This window comes from Lepisma saccharinum, chromosome 22 (genome assembly GCF_977018435.1).
Source record: "Lepisma saccharinum chromosome 22, izLepSacc3.1, whole genome shotgun sequence".
NCBI classification, from domain to species: domain Eukaryota; kingdom Metazoa; phylum Arthropoda; class Insecta; order Zygentoma; family Lepismatidae; genus Lepisma; species Lepisma saccharinum.
Window position 1 is genome coordinate 22,127,857 of NC_139250.1, and position 17,492 is coordinate 22,145,348.

Genomic DNA, 17,492 nt, shown 5'->3' on the forward strand with positions numbered 1-17,492 from the left:
TAAATTATTATCACTTCATTAAAATAGGCCAACCCAAGTGCCGATGTCACCGCACGTCACTGGACCCTGATTGGTCTCGTTGATTATGGTAAACAAATGTGCTCGTTGAATGATGTCATGAAGTAAAAAAATACGTTTGTATAATTATCGGATAGACAGCAAAAAATAACTGCCGCTAGGGTGAATAAGCTATTTCTCGCAATTTTCTATTTTCAAGGGCAAGCGTAAATACGTAATCATGGGAAGGGGAAGGACTTACAACATAGAAAATGCATAAATTTCTGTGGGAGTAGTAAACATGATGTGTACGAGAGATGTACCATTCCTTCAATAATTTAGATTTGTAATAAATACTCTCAGAAATTTGCTTTCAATTTCCTAAACACTCGTATTTACCGTTGCGTCCGCGACATGTTTGCGCAAGCCGAATGTCACTTGTTTCATGTAGAGGTCGCTGTGAAAGTCATCTTCAACATGGCTGCGGGCCGTTGAGTAATGTTTGCGCATTTCACGGTGGTACTACTATGATTCTTCGCCTTCGAGATTTCGGCACTTAAAGTTTGCAGGAGATTTCACGTATTTGCCATACAGTTGTTCATTTTCGTAGGTTGTGATGGGTGCTAAATCAAGTACAGCAAATGGGGGAGGCAGTAGTCCCCGAACGCGAACTTTTTCTACAAGTAGCAGTTCAGATGTTGTTGGTGGAGCTACGGGATTCAGCCTCCTTCGTGCTATTCCAGGTGCTGTTTCTAGTGATCGACAACGAGCACGTTCATTATCAAGTGTACCGGACAGTCACCACTCAAGTCATGAAGCAATTGGTATACCGAACTCAAGTGGAGCTTATGACATTTCTGAATCCCCAGAAACTGATAGTAGTTCCCCAGATGAACATGTTTTAGATAGCCCACTAGCTGCCAATATAAGCCTTGGAAGGGTTTATGCTGCTCACTCTTTGCCATCACATATATGGTCCTTGAACGGTGAGTAAATGAAATTAATTTATATATGCTGTCAGTGTGTGTAGTTTTCTTGAACTTAATATGGCTCGATATGCGGTTTAAGGCGCAAGTTACACATACAAATGCAGATTTTTATTTACTTTAAATTATGGGAACGTTCATGCGAGTTTGTCACCAGTTTCTCACCAAGCTAATTTCGTATCCACGCACCTTACTTTGCCCTGTCAGTTCGTTTTTAAATAAATGCATGCTTCTTGAAACGTCAAATGTTACGTATAGGCAAGGCTCGACGGTCTTGACAGTTCTTTCAGAGTAATTATAAATCGTAAAATTGCAAGTACAGTGGATAGATATATTGTAGTGTTCAAAATGAGATCTTGACGTTTATACACAGTTTGGCTTCTAATTCATGGAATTTAGTCACCAAACTGAAAAGTTAGTTGCCAAATTATTTCTCAATTTAAAAAGACAAAATACGAAGGTATGAAGAAACATGAAACCTGTTTTTTTCTCTTTGGTATGGATTTAAGTAATGAAAAGTGATAGCATTTACAGTTTATTAGAATTATTGCCTGTTTAAAAGTGCAGAATATGATTTTTCCAGCCTTTTAAGTTGTTAATGTGTACATTAGAAATATTTCAAGTTATATAGTGTAATTATGTTTCAAATAGGCCATCTAACCACATTACTTCTGTACTGCACATGAGAAACATATGTACTAGACACACACCACCATCATTTTACTAGCCCCATCTCTTACTCTGAATTTTTTGACACTTAGTGCAGGTATATCTCTGTGTCAGACTGGTGCAAGGAAATTACTTTCAACCGAGTAGACAAATAATGATCTTTAGGGTTAGAATATTTAACAAATGCCTGTCTGCTGCTTTAAACGTTCATTTGATTAGATAGCATGCACCATGTGATCATGCACCACACACTAAACTGCTCAAGAATGTAGTGCAAATGGTGTTGACAACAAATCATTTTAATGGGTGGGTAAGAGGTAGGGGTGCTGACCAGTGAAACAACTGAGGAACCACTTTTCCAGTAATGTGAGTTTTTTTTTTTTTTCATTGTATTGCCAAATTTGCATTCTGGAATATCTGTTTTTACCAACATCCTTGGTTCAAATGTTAGTGTGTGCTTGATGGATTCAGTAACACCAGCAGAGGTGTTGAGTAAGAATTTAGCAAGATAGCTTTGGTAACTACTATCTGTCAAATGCAGCCATTGTTTAATTGCTAAAAGTGTCAACATGTAAGATCAAAAATTCTAGTATGATTTAGCAACTTGTAGCTGCCTGTAGTATCTTGTGCTAGATAGTGGAGCCAAAGTTTTTTTAGCTTAGTTGCGATTTCATCATGCTACGCATGCATTTTTTACATGGGCCCCAAGTTCCTTTTGTTTTATTGCAATTTCATCAGGCTATGAATGCAATGTTTACATGGTTTGATTTCGATTTATATTTGTTAACATACTGTGGAGTTTCAGTGATTACTTAAGATTTTGTTCAATATATGCTTTCGTGGTTAGGTTAGGGATATCAGGTTTGGTTCTCTTAGCACAAAGAAAGCCCCTAAATGCATTCTACAAAGGTTCCGATTTACCACTACATTCATTCCTACAAGTGTACGATACTTACTGTCGCTTGTCGATGGAGAATATGTCCATGGGAAGCATGCATGCTTACGTAAGGTAATTTTTAAGTTGTTTTTTCAACATAAATAACTTTTTTCGAAATCCGAACAGTTGTCATTACTTTAAGGAAGGCTCAAATTTCTTGTGACCACGATTCCCAAAATTATACTACGGTAATTAGTCTTTCTGCTAGGAAAATTTGAAAAGAAAAAAAATCCTGAAGCAATTGGAACCCTTACCTTTCGATGGTTCGATTTTTGTTTGTTTGTTAGTTCATACTTTGGAGTTTGGTGGTTACTTATGGCGTGTTTGCTTGAGAATGGTAAACTCTGTATACTGCTATATAATACTTTTCTTGCCACCAGCTATTTGTTTACTGTTGTTATTGGTTAGCACAAGGCACTATGATACCAAGGGTTGAATACCAACCTGGGCATGGGTGTTCTTTGTGAGTGTCCCTTCATCAATTTCATCATATCATCACGTATCCTCATCCTCGTTGCAAGTAGCCAAAAGTGTCAGAAAACCAATGTAAAATATACCAAATCTATCAATCAATCATTTAATAATAATACATTTTCAAACTATTTTCCCTCTACTGGAAGAATGCATGTGTAGCAAAAATGATGATTGTGTTTTTTGAAAGTTGTGAATATTGCAGTTACCCCAGGGAAAGGGAGTGGAATTGTGAAATTAACTTTTCAGTGTATTTTTATTGTGATCATGACCCATTGATTTTTTTTTAAAGGTGATGTCAAAAGTTTTGTGAGGAAACTTGGATATACATAGCTATTTACATTTGAAGATATTATGAAAAGTTGCAATTTTCGTAGTAGTTAATTTGAATTATTTTATTATTCCTGTGAAACTTCTACATGTTACATGCATTGCCGTTAGTTTTAAGTGAATTTTACAACCTACTTTTCTCGACATAACTTCTAGTTTTCCTGTTTGCCAAGTGTGTTGAGCAGTCAACAGGTGATCTTCCCATCAAAGGTTATGGTGTTTAGTTCTGGCCTGAGTATGTCTCTTTATCAATTTGATCTAATCCTGAATAAACTTTGTGATTAATCGGAGGAGGCTGTAACATTACATAACATATGACAATTCCAATGTTACTCACTTTCTTATTATCTGTTAAAAATACAGCAGCTATTTTCCAAGTTTGGCTGTGTGTAATCAGTTACCTAGAACCATACTGATGCCGCCATATGTTAACCTTCCTAGTGTGAAAAAATACTTAAAATAAATAAAGAGTACATTTTGACCAGCAAATTGCACGTAGCATGATATGAAGACTCGTTAAAGGAGATTTCATACTGAAGTATCATGTGTTGTCACTCGAGATTTCACCAATCAAATGCAGCCTTGTGCATGCTGATTTTGTATAAAATGTTACTCTCCAAGTGTAACACTTGCCACTCTGAAAAATCTCCGTAAGAGTTAGCCTGCCCAAAATATGTCGACTTGCAGTAATTTGAGTACTTCGTCAGTGCTTATCAAAGCTTTTTATTATTATTCAGTGTCCTTTGCACGTCAAATTTTTTTCATGGCATCTTGATTAAATCTGTTTGCATAATTGAATGCCATTGTACAGTAGAATAGGTAAGACAAGAAACTCCTCGTAGCCTCACGCCCAAGCCATACATAGGGGAGGGATGCACAGAAGCAGGGTTGTAAGTGCATATGGCCAAACTGTCTAGACAGAATGAGAACACAAGAAAAGTAAGAAAGAAATTGAAGTTCATTAAAAAAAAAAAAGTTTTTTACAGGTTAAAAATATACAAGAAGTGAGATGTTAGGATAGTGAGTTAAGATAGAGCATACCTGCACTATAAAGTTTAGTCGCTATTGGTTATGTCTTCCATGCCACTCATTTCATCCTCGTTGATGGGACAATATTCCAAGGGACTGTCAACGTCAGAATCACTGTCGTTGGCAATTGTTGCACTATCGATTAATGTTTCTGCCTTAGATATTCATCCTCAAATTCTTTAACTTGATTTGATACTTTTTCACATGCTGAAATGATAATGTGGTTACAAATTCTGTGCACAAATTAGTAGTTAATTCCACAGTAAATTTAACGTTCTTTTTCGAAATGTATTGTTTCATGTCTGCCCATACTAGTTCTATCGGGTTAACATCTGGGTGGTATGGCGGTAAACATACAACGGAATGACCGTGTTCTCCTAAGATGGAATGAATTTTGAACATCTTCAAATGGAGTTTGTTAATGAATACAATTCTGGTTTGGACATGTGTGCGTCAAAGGGGATGTTGTTTTGAATGAGCCACTGAATCATAGTATCTTTTCGGGAGGAGGAAGAAGGCGCAGGATTTATTTGTACATTATGGTGTGAGGTGTTGTCAAAAACAACTACACTGTTTGGTGTCAAATTTTTTAGACACCGGTGCTTTAACGCCAACCGCGGTTCCATCCACCCAAGCTTCTTTGTTGTCGAGCTGTGAAAGTAAGTCTTGTTAACATAAACAATGAGTCGCCCTTGTCGACGAACAATTTTTATGGCTTTGAGGTAGTACGATGAACGTAAACTTCTTATTTCGTCCTTTTCTATAAGCAATTTTCTATTTTCTGCTTTTTTCCACTTAAACCCTAGGTCATGTATTATCTTGCGCACACACCAGACACTGCCTTGGAACTCTATTCTTTGTTTTAAAACACTTCTAACATCCTTTCCCCGTCCATAAGGTGAAATTAGTGCACAACATGCCTAACAACACACTTATCAAACTCGTCTGCTATCACTCTTGATTTTTCAGCGAGGTCGTGTTTTATGGGGCATATGAAAGTGTTTCTTCAATGTAGTGCATGCTTTACTTTCTATTACAATTCTTCTGACACTGCTGAATGAAACACCACATGCGTGGCCACCCTCCTTTTCAACTGTTTTTTGGACATACGAACTCCCACCTCTTCTTTCATAAATGTATATATATATTATATACAATTTCTCGCCGTTGCTGTGGATTACTTTCGGTCCATGAGTTTACTTGCTTTCTCTGAACTGCAAGCTTCCATGCTAGCAAGTACACTGCACACAAAACAAACACATAGTTTAAATGAAGACAAGGAAGTCAATCACATTGTTTCTTTGTGCTCACGCAACATTTATGATGTTCGGCAACCCTGCCTGTGTGCACGATAAGGGAAGTTCGTGCATGCGCTTGCTGCATTTCTGACCTAGCACACCGGTGGGAGAATTTCTTGTCTTGCCTCTTGTACTGTAAACGACAATTAATTTTGCTAACATCCCTAGTACAGAATTCAACACAATTAAATCAAACATAAATTGTTTTGCTTAATATTGTTTTAGCTTTGACTAAGCTTTCATCAAGCCATAAGATTGGTATTTTGAACACTGAGTAACATGATTGATGCATTATGTACACCAGCTAACAAGCTTTGTAAGTAAATCTGAAATGTTGCTGCTTATTGCTTGTTTCTTTTGTATTTAATTCAGTATTAAGTGTAAATTGAATTTGTTTTACAATATCAATATATATTTTTCTTTAAACTTTTCAAAAAATTATTGTTGTAGATTTCTGCGTCTTGTGTTATGCTACTCATTCATATTTCTCAAATTTCCTCACGATGGTGGGTGACCACCAGTTCCATGCACAGACTGAAATCTCCGGAGAAAGTTGTTACTCTTCCCCCAGGAGACTCGAACCTGCACGTGTTCCATAGCTGGAGCCTAAAGCATGACACCTTAGACTGCATGTCCACAGGGTGCAATTAATGCTTTATTAGAAGTTTAAAATATGTTGGGCAATTTCATAAGACTTTTCACGAAAAGATACAAGACACAAGAAATAAGTAATTTTACTGGAACTTCTCTCTCCTTGAACATTTTCCCTGCATTTTGCAGTTTACACATGAGCTTCTAAATCTAACGACCATTTGTTCACTACTGGAACGTTGATACTGCCTGTAAACAGTACTTTCTGCTTCAAATTAGTTATGTCCATTTCGAAGTTAGCTGTTTCAAGTTCATCTGTCAATTTTCATTTTGGCATTTCTATTTTGTAGTGCCACTATGAAAACAGAACAATGCATGCTAAATCAACTGGTGACTACACCATACATGTTCGGATGATTCGAGTTGAGATGGTGTGATGAGCAACATCGTGTGTGTAGATTTCTGATGTCGACCTGTCAGCAACTATTGACAGTATTGATTTTAGCATTGATTCTGCTTTGACTTGAACTAGTGACTTCTAATGAGCTTGGTTTGATTTGCTATGCTTATTTTTTTTTGTTAAGGATTGCAAAAAAATTAGAACTTTACTCTGAAAAGGGAATCTGTTGGAATGCCGTTTTTATTACCTTAAATGATATGATAGTTCTGCTTACCTCTTATCTGTACCTGTATGCTAAAGGCACATCTGCAGGTTATATTGTATTTACATACATCTTTCTTAACTACACACGACTACCTCAGTTCTGTCAAAGAAGTTTGATTTTTTTTAATGTGAACCTCTTTTCTTTTTACACATTCTCCTTGTGTATTAATGTGCCATACACACTATATTCAAATCCTCAGTTTATAATATTTAAATTTTTATCTGTTTGGTGTTGTGTAAGAATTTCTTATGGTGTGCACTTAAGTCTTAAAATTGTATGTGCTTTTATTTGAGGCAGAAGCCAAAGGTCATGTCTTCAAATGAAGGTTAAGTATGGATGTTTCTTTGTGTTCATTCATTCATTCCTCTTTAGTGTCACATTAAGACAGAGATCTGGATTAGTGATGTAAAACACCTGAATCTCAATTGTTTTGAGCTTCAGATTGTTTCTTCATTATTAACGAACATGTTTTAATATTAGCATAAGTAACAAGATTGATTTTTTTAATGACTTCTATGATTTTTCGTAAGCATCGAGACAGTTGTTTATTTTTGTAGCAATTTTCTTTTCAAATTTTTGTTGCTCTCTTAATGCTATGAGATTTACCCAGAAAATTAGTTGTGAAGGCTTGTTAAAGAAGATAAGAATATATTTACAAACCAAATATATTAACATTTGATGTGCGAATCGTACACCACTTTTTGACCTAGTTACCACAATTGTTGAGGCACTTGTCATACCGGAGCAATGGTATCGTTGAATGATGCTGCCTTCATTGCATGAGCTAATGGCTTCTTCCCATTGTCATCTTAGAACAGGTGATCAGCGATAAAGGATTTCCGATGCATGAGCATATGGTAATCGCTTGGTGCTAGGATCTTCTATAGGGAAGAAGATCAAATTGTTTTTGATTAAATATTACGAGAGCTTGCATTGCAGCAACAGTGTGTTTGGATGTAGCCATGAATCCACAACACTCTCGCTAAGCATGCCATGGCACTTATTCTGGGTCACACAACAGATTTTTTAAAAGTTTGTCACAGTAGACACCTGCTTTGACTGTGGAGCTTTGAGACAAGAAGTCCACATGCAGAATGCCTTTTTATGTCCAGAAACACTGTATACATGAACTTCCAAGTGGTCTGTTTGAACTTTGTCTTTGTTGGTAACAAAGTGTGCTTCCACTCCTGTGTGTGGCACTAATATTTCGTCCTCTGTGACTATACAGTTGAAGAAGCCATTGCCTTGCTCTAGTGGCATACCAAAGGGGAGGGGGTGGGGAGTTTGGTGAGGTTCTACCCTTTAGGCCCAGTATTCCTAAAAAAAGAATGCCCAAGGCAGGAAAGTATGACAAAATGAGGGCTGAGTATTAAGAAAAAAATACATGCATAACCCCTCCCTTTCGAAAATTCTGGGCATGCCACTGCCTTGCTCACTTCATCATGCCAGAAAGTCCATCCTGCTGTTTCACTTGTGGCAGGCTACGTGATACTCGTAAACATTATAAATAATATAAATGGCATCTATGCCTCTCCAAATAATCAACAAACTGCATGCATGCAAACAGCTTTTATTTTCAGGATATCTTCCATATTTGAAAAGTGATTAAAGATGATCTGATATTGATTCTGATGTTGAACACTCCAGCAATTTAATTCAGTCTTAGTATATCATTGTAGTTGGGCACTATGCCAGGATAAAATACCTTAGGACAGTGGTTCTAAACCTTTTTCAGTCCGGGACCCACCTTAGATTTTACACTTCATTGGACCCATGAGCATGGACATCGGCAGAATTACTTGTACACAGTTTATAATCATATTTTTGCTATGCTTGCTTACACAAATTACACATTCTAGAAAAGTATTTATTTATTTAAAAAACTAATATACAAGGTACTCTAGTCTAACATCTGTAACGTATACATACATGCTGAAATTGAAAACAATTTTTTTTATACTCGCCGAACTAATGTGATGGTTGGGGCTGCCAGGGGTATGTTGGGTTCAATGATGGTTAACTTAATTTGTAAATTGGAGTCACGTCAAGTCTATTTCTGTACTTGCTTTTAACTTGAATCAGAGATGAAAATTCCTTTTCACACAGATATGAGGTGAACGGCATCAGCAAGTTTAATGCCTCATCCGAAAGTTCAGGATGTCCAAAACTTTGTTAAGTCTGAATCTTAGTAATTTAAATGTAATAGGCTTTTAAGACACAGTAAATAATTTTTCAACCCGACTTCGTGACCCACCAAATATCCCCTCGGAACCCAGCAATGGGTCATGTCCCATAGGTTGAGAAATGCCACCTTATGGTCATTCCATGTCAGATCAACCAGGGCTTTTTTTAAAATTGTTCATGGGATGACCCCTTTGTGCTGAATGCATTAGATATTTTATACAGTGATGATTCCAATGACCTTATCAGTGTAGTGGAAATGTGAGGCAATGATGGTGAATGTTGGCCTGCCGCAGACAATATCTGTCTGATACTTCTCTGAGAGCTGTGTATCACCAGCTCCAAATTTTACAGAAAATAATGTCCCACGTCTCATAAATTTGCCTTTGTGGCACAGGGAAAGAAAATTCCGGATACTTTGGAAATAACGTCAGTAGCAGACATATTCCAAACTGATAAATTTGAATAGTACGTTTCCAAGCAAATTAATCTAAATGCAGAGCAAGGAATTGCTGATGGTCACATCTTTTTGATCGAGTCACTACTGTAATGGAAAAATAAGACACATTATCCGAAAATGTAGGGCAGTAAGTCAAAATGTTCGACCTAATCTTATTTATAGTAAATATAATAGGCTATATTGTTTGTATATATTAGCGAATAAAGAAAAAAGTGACAAATGTTGAGTCCCAAAATTAATTTTTCGATACTATTATGAGTACAAAATGTAAAACATGTATTGTGTAGGATGGAAAATAATAATAATAATAATAATAATAAATTTAGAAAAAAAACAACATTCAGGCCAGAAAGTGTTTAGTTTCCAGACTGTGAAAATCTTGAATTTTAAACACTAATGCTCCGTCAGGTGACTGTTTTCACTTATTTTGGTAGACACAATGACCCTGCTGTTTAAGCACATTTCTTTGAGGTGTCAATTTTTTTAAATGTTTCTGAGTTTGTTTCCCCATTATGCTCAAAATGTAGGATTCATCCCTCCCCCACCCTCAAATTCCTTGTAGATGTGAGATATAAGTTTAAAACGGAAGACTTGTCTGTGAAAAAGAGGATACCTGGTAGCTCTAAGCAAATATTTCATTGTTCAGACTCAGGTTCCTGTCACGGTGGAGGAGCTACGAACATTTGTAGGACTTGTTTGTTAGCAACAAAGTAGCAAACATAGATTGTACAAGTTCAGACTACAAATGATCAGTATTCTATGGTCTGATAGCACTGCGTGCTTTGAAAATAGACTGTTTAACCCTGGCAAAATTACTAAATATGCAATATTAATCAGAATGGCATGTGAATACTCTGCCACTGTAAATTGACAATTTATTATGAGAGTGGCTCCGGTGTCCAAGACACTGTTAATCGGGTTCAGTGTTATTTTAGAAGTTACAAATTTTATCAATTTAATCATCATTGACATGGACAGGCCATTTAAGTATCCTTCTTCAAGTTGAGGTTAATATATTAATCTATTAGCATTTAATTTAAAAATATTCATAGACTGTTCACCCCTTTGAGATAGCTGTCATTTACCCAGAAGAAACTCATTCTTGCCACCACATGTTGGCATATAATTAATTAAAATTGTACTTATTGCATGAAACTTTGGTATTTTGCAGACCCTGAGAAATATTGGCTGGTATTGGTAATAACATTCAAACTGATACTTTCCAATACCACTACGATTTTTTCAAAAAATATTATCACGTATAGCTAATATAACTTAAATGAATGTTGAATGTGTGTCTACTACAGTGTCATATCTGTTTTCACCAATATTCCGGGTTTGTTCCACTGTTACACAAAGTATTAACCTTTAGCATTTGTAAAATCAATACTTCAAGTGCCAAGGTTAAACAAGATTTCATGATACAAAGCTTAAACAATAGTGTGCCTAGTTGAGGTTTAATGGGGCAGGGGTGTATTTGATGGGCTAAGATTTTCAATAATAATGTTGATTTGTTTTTACTAGTTAATTTTGATTATTAAAGTTTAGCAAGTTACGTCAATGATTTAATTTTGTATTCCATGGCTTCTGAGCAAGAGGAAGTACGTACGAAGTACGTATACAGGCCACAAGTGATGTATAATTCATAGCATATATTCATTCTGCTTAATGAACTGTTGGGGAAACCCAAATGCAACACGCAATTTAAAGTATGGGAAATTAGATGCAATTGTCTATGCATGCATAAGTATGATTTTTTTTTTTCATCAGCCGTCATTATGTTAATTCAATAGAAGTTGCAACTCAACCATACATTTTTTTTCAAAACCCGTGGTTCAAGAGCTCGTGAGGACCAAGACCTGCCGAGATGGGAGATGATCCAACCAGTTATGCGGTGACGTGTGGTCAGAACGACGAACCCCCAGTCATTGTTGTAGTTTTCCATGACTGGGCTACTCAATCGTAGCCCCCCAATTTTCACAGGATGGTGTGTGGTGTGTAGATATGCTCGGGCAAACGTGGGACGTAAATGCAGCCAGACCATGATGCTGATTGCAAAACTTCCACATATGAAATTGTGAATATGAGAGACCTTACCCTCACACCATGTATGCATCTTCATGTCAAAATGCACAGGGGTAGGTTTACACCCCCCACATGTATCTATATTTTACTACATAGAATGTTAGAAAATTATTGTATAAAGACCTGTGAATGAAGACCAAGACCTCCCCCATGGTATAGTGTTAATGTTGTTGCCTTGTAAGCAAGAGGTCCCGGATGTGGAGTTGAAGTGCTTTGGATCCCACTTGAAACAGTAATTAAAAAATTGAACTAATGAAGACTGGGTGATGGCTTCTCCCTTAAGCCATACATTGGTTCATGCTGTATTAAATGAAGCCAAAATGGATATATTTATAGAATAACGTACATAAGGATTTTGTGGATATTGGAATCACTTTTAGTGAAAATACAACATTGTACATTAATCTCGTAATGATTTAATAGTGTTTGACTCTCTAAGTAAGGAAACAAAATATATGTACTGATGAGGTGAAGCTCATACAAAATGAAATGTAATGTGTAAACACACTTACATTTATCTTGATTTAAAATTCAATAATATTTATAGGCAAAAATAGGAAACATTTTGTGCAGAAAAATGTAAAAATTACTAATCATGTTAAACAGTAACTAGCGTCATTATCATTAAACTGTAAGTAAACATGACAGCTGATATTTTGCAAGCAAAAATACCAAAATTCACTACAAAGACTTTAATAAATATTTTAATTTCCAATTATAGAGTACATCCAGAATGTTTTATTTTACTGGAAGGAAAGTTACTGAAATTATGTATTATAGTTTCATTAACAAACACACTCAACAAACATTTCCATAGTAGGTTCATATATACACAGAAACAGAAAAATGTATATTTACATGTAATTTAGTTTTTGTTTTAATCAAACTGTTCAATTATTTTACTGGGCCGTTTACTAGAAAAAGCATTTCTTTAAAAAAAATATATATATATGTATGGTGCCAAATGCAAAAAACCATACCACCAATTTTAAGCTTTTTTTAAAAAAAATCGATTTAAATAAAAAATCAAAAAATATTTTTAAAATAAAAATCATGATTTTTATTCACCCTGAATAAAACTAAAACATGGCGATTAAGGGGGCGGTTGCCCCCCCCCCCAGTTTTCGCCACTTTTGCCCTCTCACTATGCTAAATCTTATATACAAAGGAAAATATACTGTCTTTGCCCCCCTAGTTTTTGCACCTCCGGTTTTGGGACCCAATCACCGCCTCTGAACTAAAGCATATGGTGGAATGGAGGTTGGAGAATTCCAGTTGGTGTGAATAAATCTTATATTTCGTATCGAAACCTGGTCCATATATCTGTGAATATATCTCTTCTCCTTGCCCTTTTTCCATTACGTACACTACTTTTCAGATTTCTTCATCCATTTTTTGTGTGGTGTTCCCGTACAAATCCTTTCCACATAGTCTTCATACGGAACTTGTGGTAGGATTAACCTAGAAGTAGAAAAAAACATTATTTTTAACTATACAGGATGTCAATCAAAAACACTATCATTTTTTATATATACATCCTTGGCACCTTCATTCGTTTATTGTTGAATGCTAATTTTTTTTGAGAGGATAGTGAATTACCGATGGCAGAAGTCCAAACATTTGCAATTATTATGGTATTTAATTTCTGCTAAGGTTTAGCCTGGTTCTTCGTTTGTATTCGTATCTGATAAATAATGGGAATAATCAAGATAAATGTGTACATTTATCACATTAACTGTTAAGGAATAGAGGGAGGAGGTTAACTTGAAAATTGTTGGTGGAATTGGCAATGGAGATCACCAGTTTACAAAACATCACATGAATTTCATTCTGTGAAAGAGAACAAAGCAGAACAACTCAGATAAAAATTTCATGAAAGGTGATAATTTAAATTCGAGTATTTTTATTCCTTTGTTTAATTTTGAGTTTCTAAAACTTGTTTAGTCACACTGCATGCTTTTAAAGAGTGGTTGTAGTAAAAATTAAATATGGTAGCAATGATCTTCATTCAGTGGTATGCATTCATTATTGCTTTTGTCCCACCTAACCATCTAAGAAAAGAATGAATTGACTTTTAGAGCAATTTTCTAAATTAAATTTCCAAAATACTCGTTTGTGTCATAATATGCTAGTTTTGATGACAATGAGAGAAATGCTTCTTGTACTAATTTATTACAGTTAACTTGACATGTTTATGTTGACATTTTGCCCATATCATGCTTTCATTCCCGTTTTGATTACATACATTGTGCCGTGTTTTCATATGTTGGAATTTTACAAATGCTGGTATGTGATTTCCAAAGGCGTGCGCATTTTGTAACTGAGCAACTTGTTATCGTCATACCCGGCAAATCATTTTTTTCCTAATTGTTCATAATCCCATGGTGGTCCAGTTCGACGGCATGTGACTGCCTTGTGGATGACCCAGGTTTGATTTCTAGTTACCCCAGGGTACAATTTCCCCATCACACACACTAACACACACACACACATATATATATATATTTAGTGCGTATATATTTGAGACTCCACCTCAGTTTCTCAGAAAGTAATACTTGAGCGATGTTTAAGGGCAGGAGGAACAGTTTCCATGTCCAGTCAGACGCGAGGACCCTAAACTGCTCTTTCCCCGCGGCGAGCTGAGAGGGGCCTGTGCGCTGGATTGTTGTAGGAGGGGAGAAAACTTAGCATTACATTTATGGGAGTATTATTTTACTTGTTCTCTTGGGAATATCAAACATTCGATGGCGTAGAAAAACACATGAACGGAAAGAGGACAGGTTGAAGATTTTGTTTGCTTTGGGGAAAGTTGAAACTTCCATTTGATTAGTTAATTTGAAGTTGTCTATAAGGAATATATGGAAGTCGGTAAATAATTATTATTCCTCATATTTTTTACGGATCATACCTAGCTTGATAAAAACAGCTTTTACTTGCAACACTGGGAGAAATTCATACTCTATTGTGCTGGTTTTTTTTTCGTTTTTTTTTCAGTAGTGCCCATTCCGACGATATTGAAATAATGCATAACTGTCACTCTTCTCCTTAAGGGAAGAGCGATTGGAGCATGGTGCTATTCACATCTTCACTATGACTGGGATCTAGAATGTGTGTAGTCCTATCCTCCCACTTCCATGGAATTTTAATGGAATTCCATATTTGTGGTTTACACCTTCCATCATGCTACTACTTTTTTTCAGCCTGTGCCGACTACGTTAACCTTTTTCGAGACTGCAGCTCCATAACACTGTGAAGCAGTTGTAAAACTAGACAAACCAATTCACTCGAGACCTGCCTCCCCATGATTCTTTTAGAAAGTCAAAAGTTATTGATTGACAACTCTCGAGTTTTATCCATGGACTTACTCTTTCTGGTTTTAGGGTGGGGGGACTTGGGAAAGTCCCGATCAATATGAATATCATCTCAGGATTTTGTTTTCGCCGTAAATTCTATTAAGGAAGTTGTTAGACTGAAACTTATGAGTTCGTAATATTCGAAAAAATTATTAGAATGATTTCAACAAGCGGCTTTATTTTACATAAAATGAAGTAAAAATATAATTAATGCTTTATTTAATTGATCACTACGGCTCAAAGAAAGGTCTAACAATATTGTAGAACTACGAACGCGAGCGTGATTGGCTGGTTCACATCCAATTACTGGTTTGCTAAATGAGGAGAACTATAATTGAACTCAATAGGGCAACAGTCCTGTAAGGGGCAGGGCCTGCCAGGCGGATATTTCATTGGGTACACGTTGGTAAGCACATTGAGTGCCATCGCCGCTGTTTTCTGGCTTTAGAGACTGAGCTCGCTACTTCTTATATTCAAGTAGCTCCTTAATTGCCCTCACGATGCTGGGTCAACACTGAAATTTTGCAGGCTCGCACCGGGAATCGAACCCAGGACCTCGAGCACCAGGGGAAAGAGCGCTAAGCATTTGGCTATACAGGAGATCCAGTTGGACTTGAAATAAAACTCAAACTCGAAACTCGTATAATTTTCAAATGTAGACAAAATTACAGAATTACGTGCAACATTAGTAAAGTAAATCGAAAGGAAACTCACCACTCTCGGTGAGGTTTGAATTTCTATCGCTGATGGCAAACTCTTAATGAAAGAGCTTTCTTTTAATTCGTTAAGTGGCTTGTATGTGGTGGTTGAGTGGTGAGCGCAACGCACAAAATCAGGGTTCCCATGTGAAAACTCTGTGTAACTCGGTTGTTTATCACCCATCAGTTCATTATTCGTAGACATACGGGCATGTGAATACATACGAAAATAAACAGTGACCAAATACTAGGGGAAAAAGATATAGAATTTCACATACACTTACATTCAAGAATATGCACGTTATAAATAATATCAAACATAACACTGATCCCCCTGGTGGAGGCATATAGTGGTTCGGATACCACTTTAAACTGTAAGCCCAGTCCCGATTAGCCTTGCTGTGCATAAAGTGGACTTAAAAAACAAACTCAATCAAAAACTACTTACATCTCCGGTTCGAATCCTGACCTGGGCATGGGTGTTCTTTCTGAATGACTCTTCATCAATTTCATCTTCATCGTCGCGATTAGCCAAAAGTGGAAGAAAAGCGACGCTACATAATGAAACTCAAAATCAGATCAATTACTTAGATATTATAATTTCAAGTTCGACAGAAATGTAGAAACGCACACTCATTGAGAGCATTCCAGACAACCAACTTTGATTGAGTGTCTTAACTGCATCACGGTTAGAAAGCAAAGAAGATAAAGCGCTTAGTGAAGGTGGGGTAAATAACCTAAGTTATGGCGTACTAGCAATCTCGTAAATCAATCAATCACAACTGTCATCTGTTTGTCATTAGTGAAAGACCACACCTTTAACCTTTGTATCTGCTAAGTACTTTTTATTTTAAGGCAATGAATTGACTGCGCTTAGTAACGGTTTGAATCACCTTTGTAGGATCCTACGTTAGTACACAAAAGCTCTAGAATAGGAGACATCAGCTGTGCTGCACATCAACTACTTCACCGATAGCATATGACAGACATTTTATTGTTTCAACAGCCTACGGTATGTGGTGTTTAGTTGTTTTTCGGTAGTAATTAGGCGGCGTCAGCTTTCATTTCGGCGCGAGTAATGGCATCAAACTTTTGCGTCACGCTCATTAAGTTCGACTTCATTTTCCTCCATGCGGAGGTACTAATTCATCCATGTCAACAGCCAGTCTCGTCTGTTGCGTGGGTGATGGATTTCTGGATCGTACAGTAAGGGAGGAAACTCATTACGAACAGCACAGACCGGCACTGGCTGACTGATTTAAAGTAAATCAACTACGGCTCGATTAGATTCGTTCAGTTCGCGCATGAGCTGGACGGCCAGAGTGCTTCCCAGAGAATTAAAACCGGTCGTGAACGGCCAGTGCCACCCAGACCTCGCTGCTGCACTCTCTCTAGTATTGCTGTGGGAGGTAATGAACAGGAAAAATGAGAGAAGAGAATCCAGAGTACGCACATGCTTCCAACTGAAATCGAATTCAGGATCCATTGATTGCAGAGCTACACCAGTGATGCGTGAATGTGTATTAACAAAAACTGAGAGGAGAAAACGGTTCGACACTCGCAGGGGAAGTCACTGGATTCCTCCTGTATACGTATCTGTATTGTTTTCTCACCTTTTCCTTTTTCTTATATTCGTAACTGTATAATTTTCACCTTCTTTTTCTTATATTCTTAACTGTATGATTCTCTCGTCTTCTCCTTTTTCTTGTATTCGCAACTGTATTATTCACCTTCTTATATTT

At 36.6% G+C, this 17,492-nt stretch overlaps 1 protein-coding gene across 1 annotated transcript in view; it reads left to right on the forward strand.

The window, feature by feature from the left end:
• The first annotated feature begins 458 nt into the window (after window positions 1-458).
• Window positions 459-17,492, forward strand: part of LOC146004954 (E3 ubiquitin-protein ligase ZNRF2) — a 309,378-nt gene continuing 292,344 nt past the window's right edge. Inside the window, exon 1 of the mRNA XM_083144021.1 lies at window positions 459-983. Coding sequence (XP_083000147.1) covers window positions 614-983 — 370 coding nt within the window. The 5' untranslated portion in view covers window positions 459-613. The remainder of the gene's footprint in view (window positions 984-17,492) is intronic.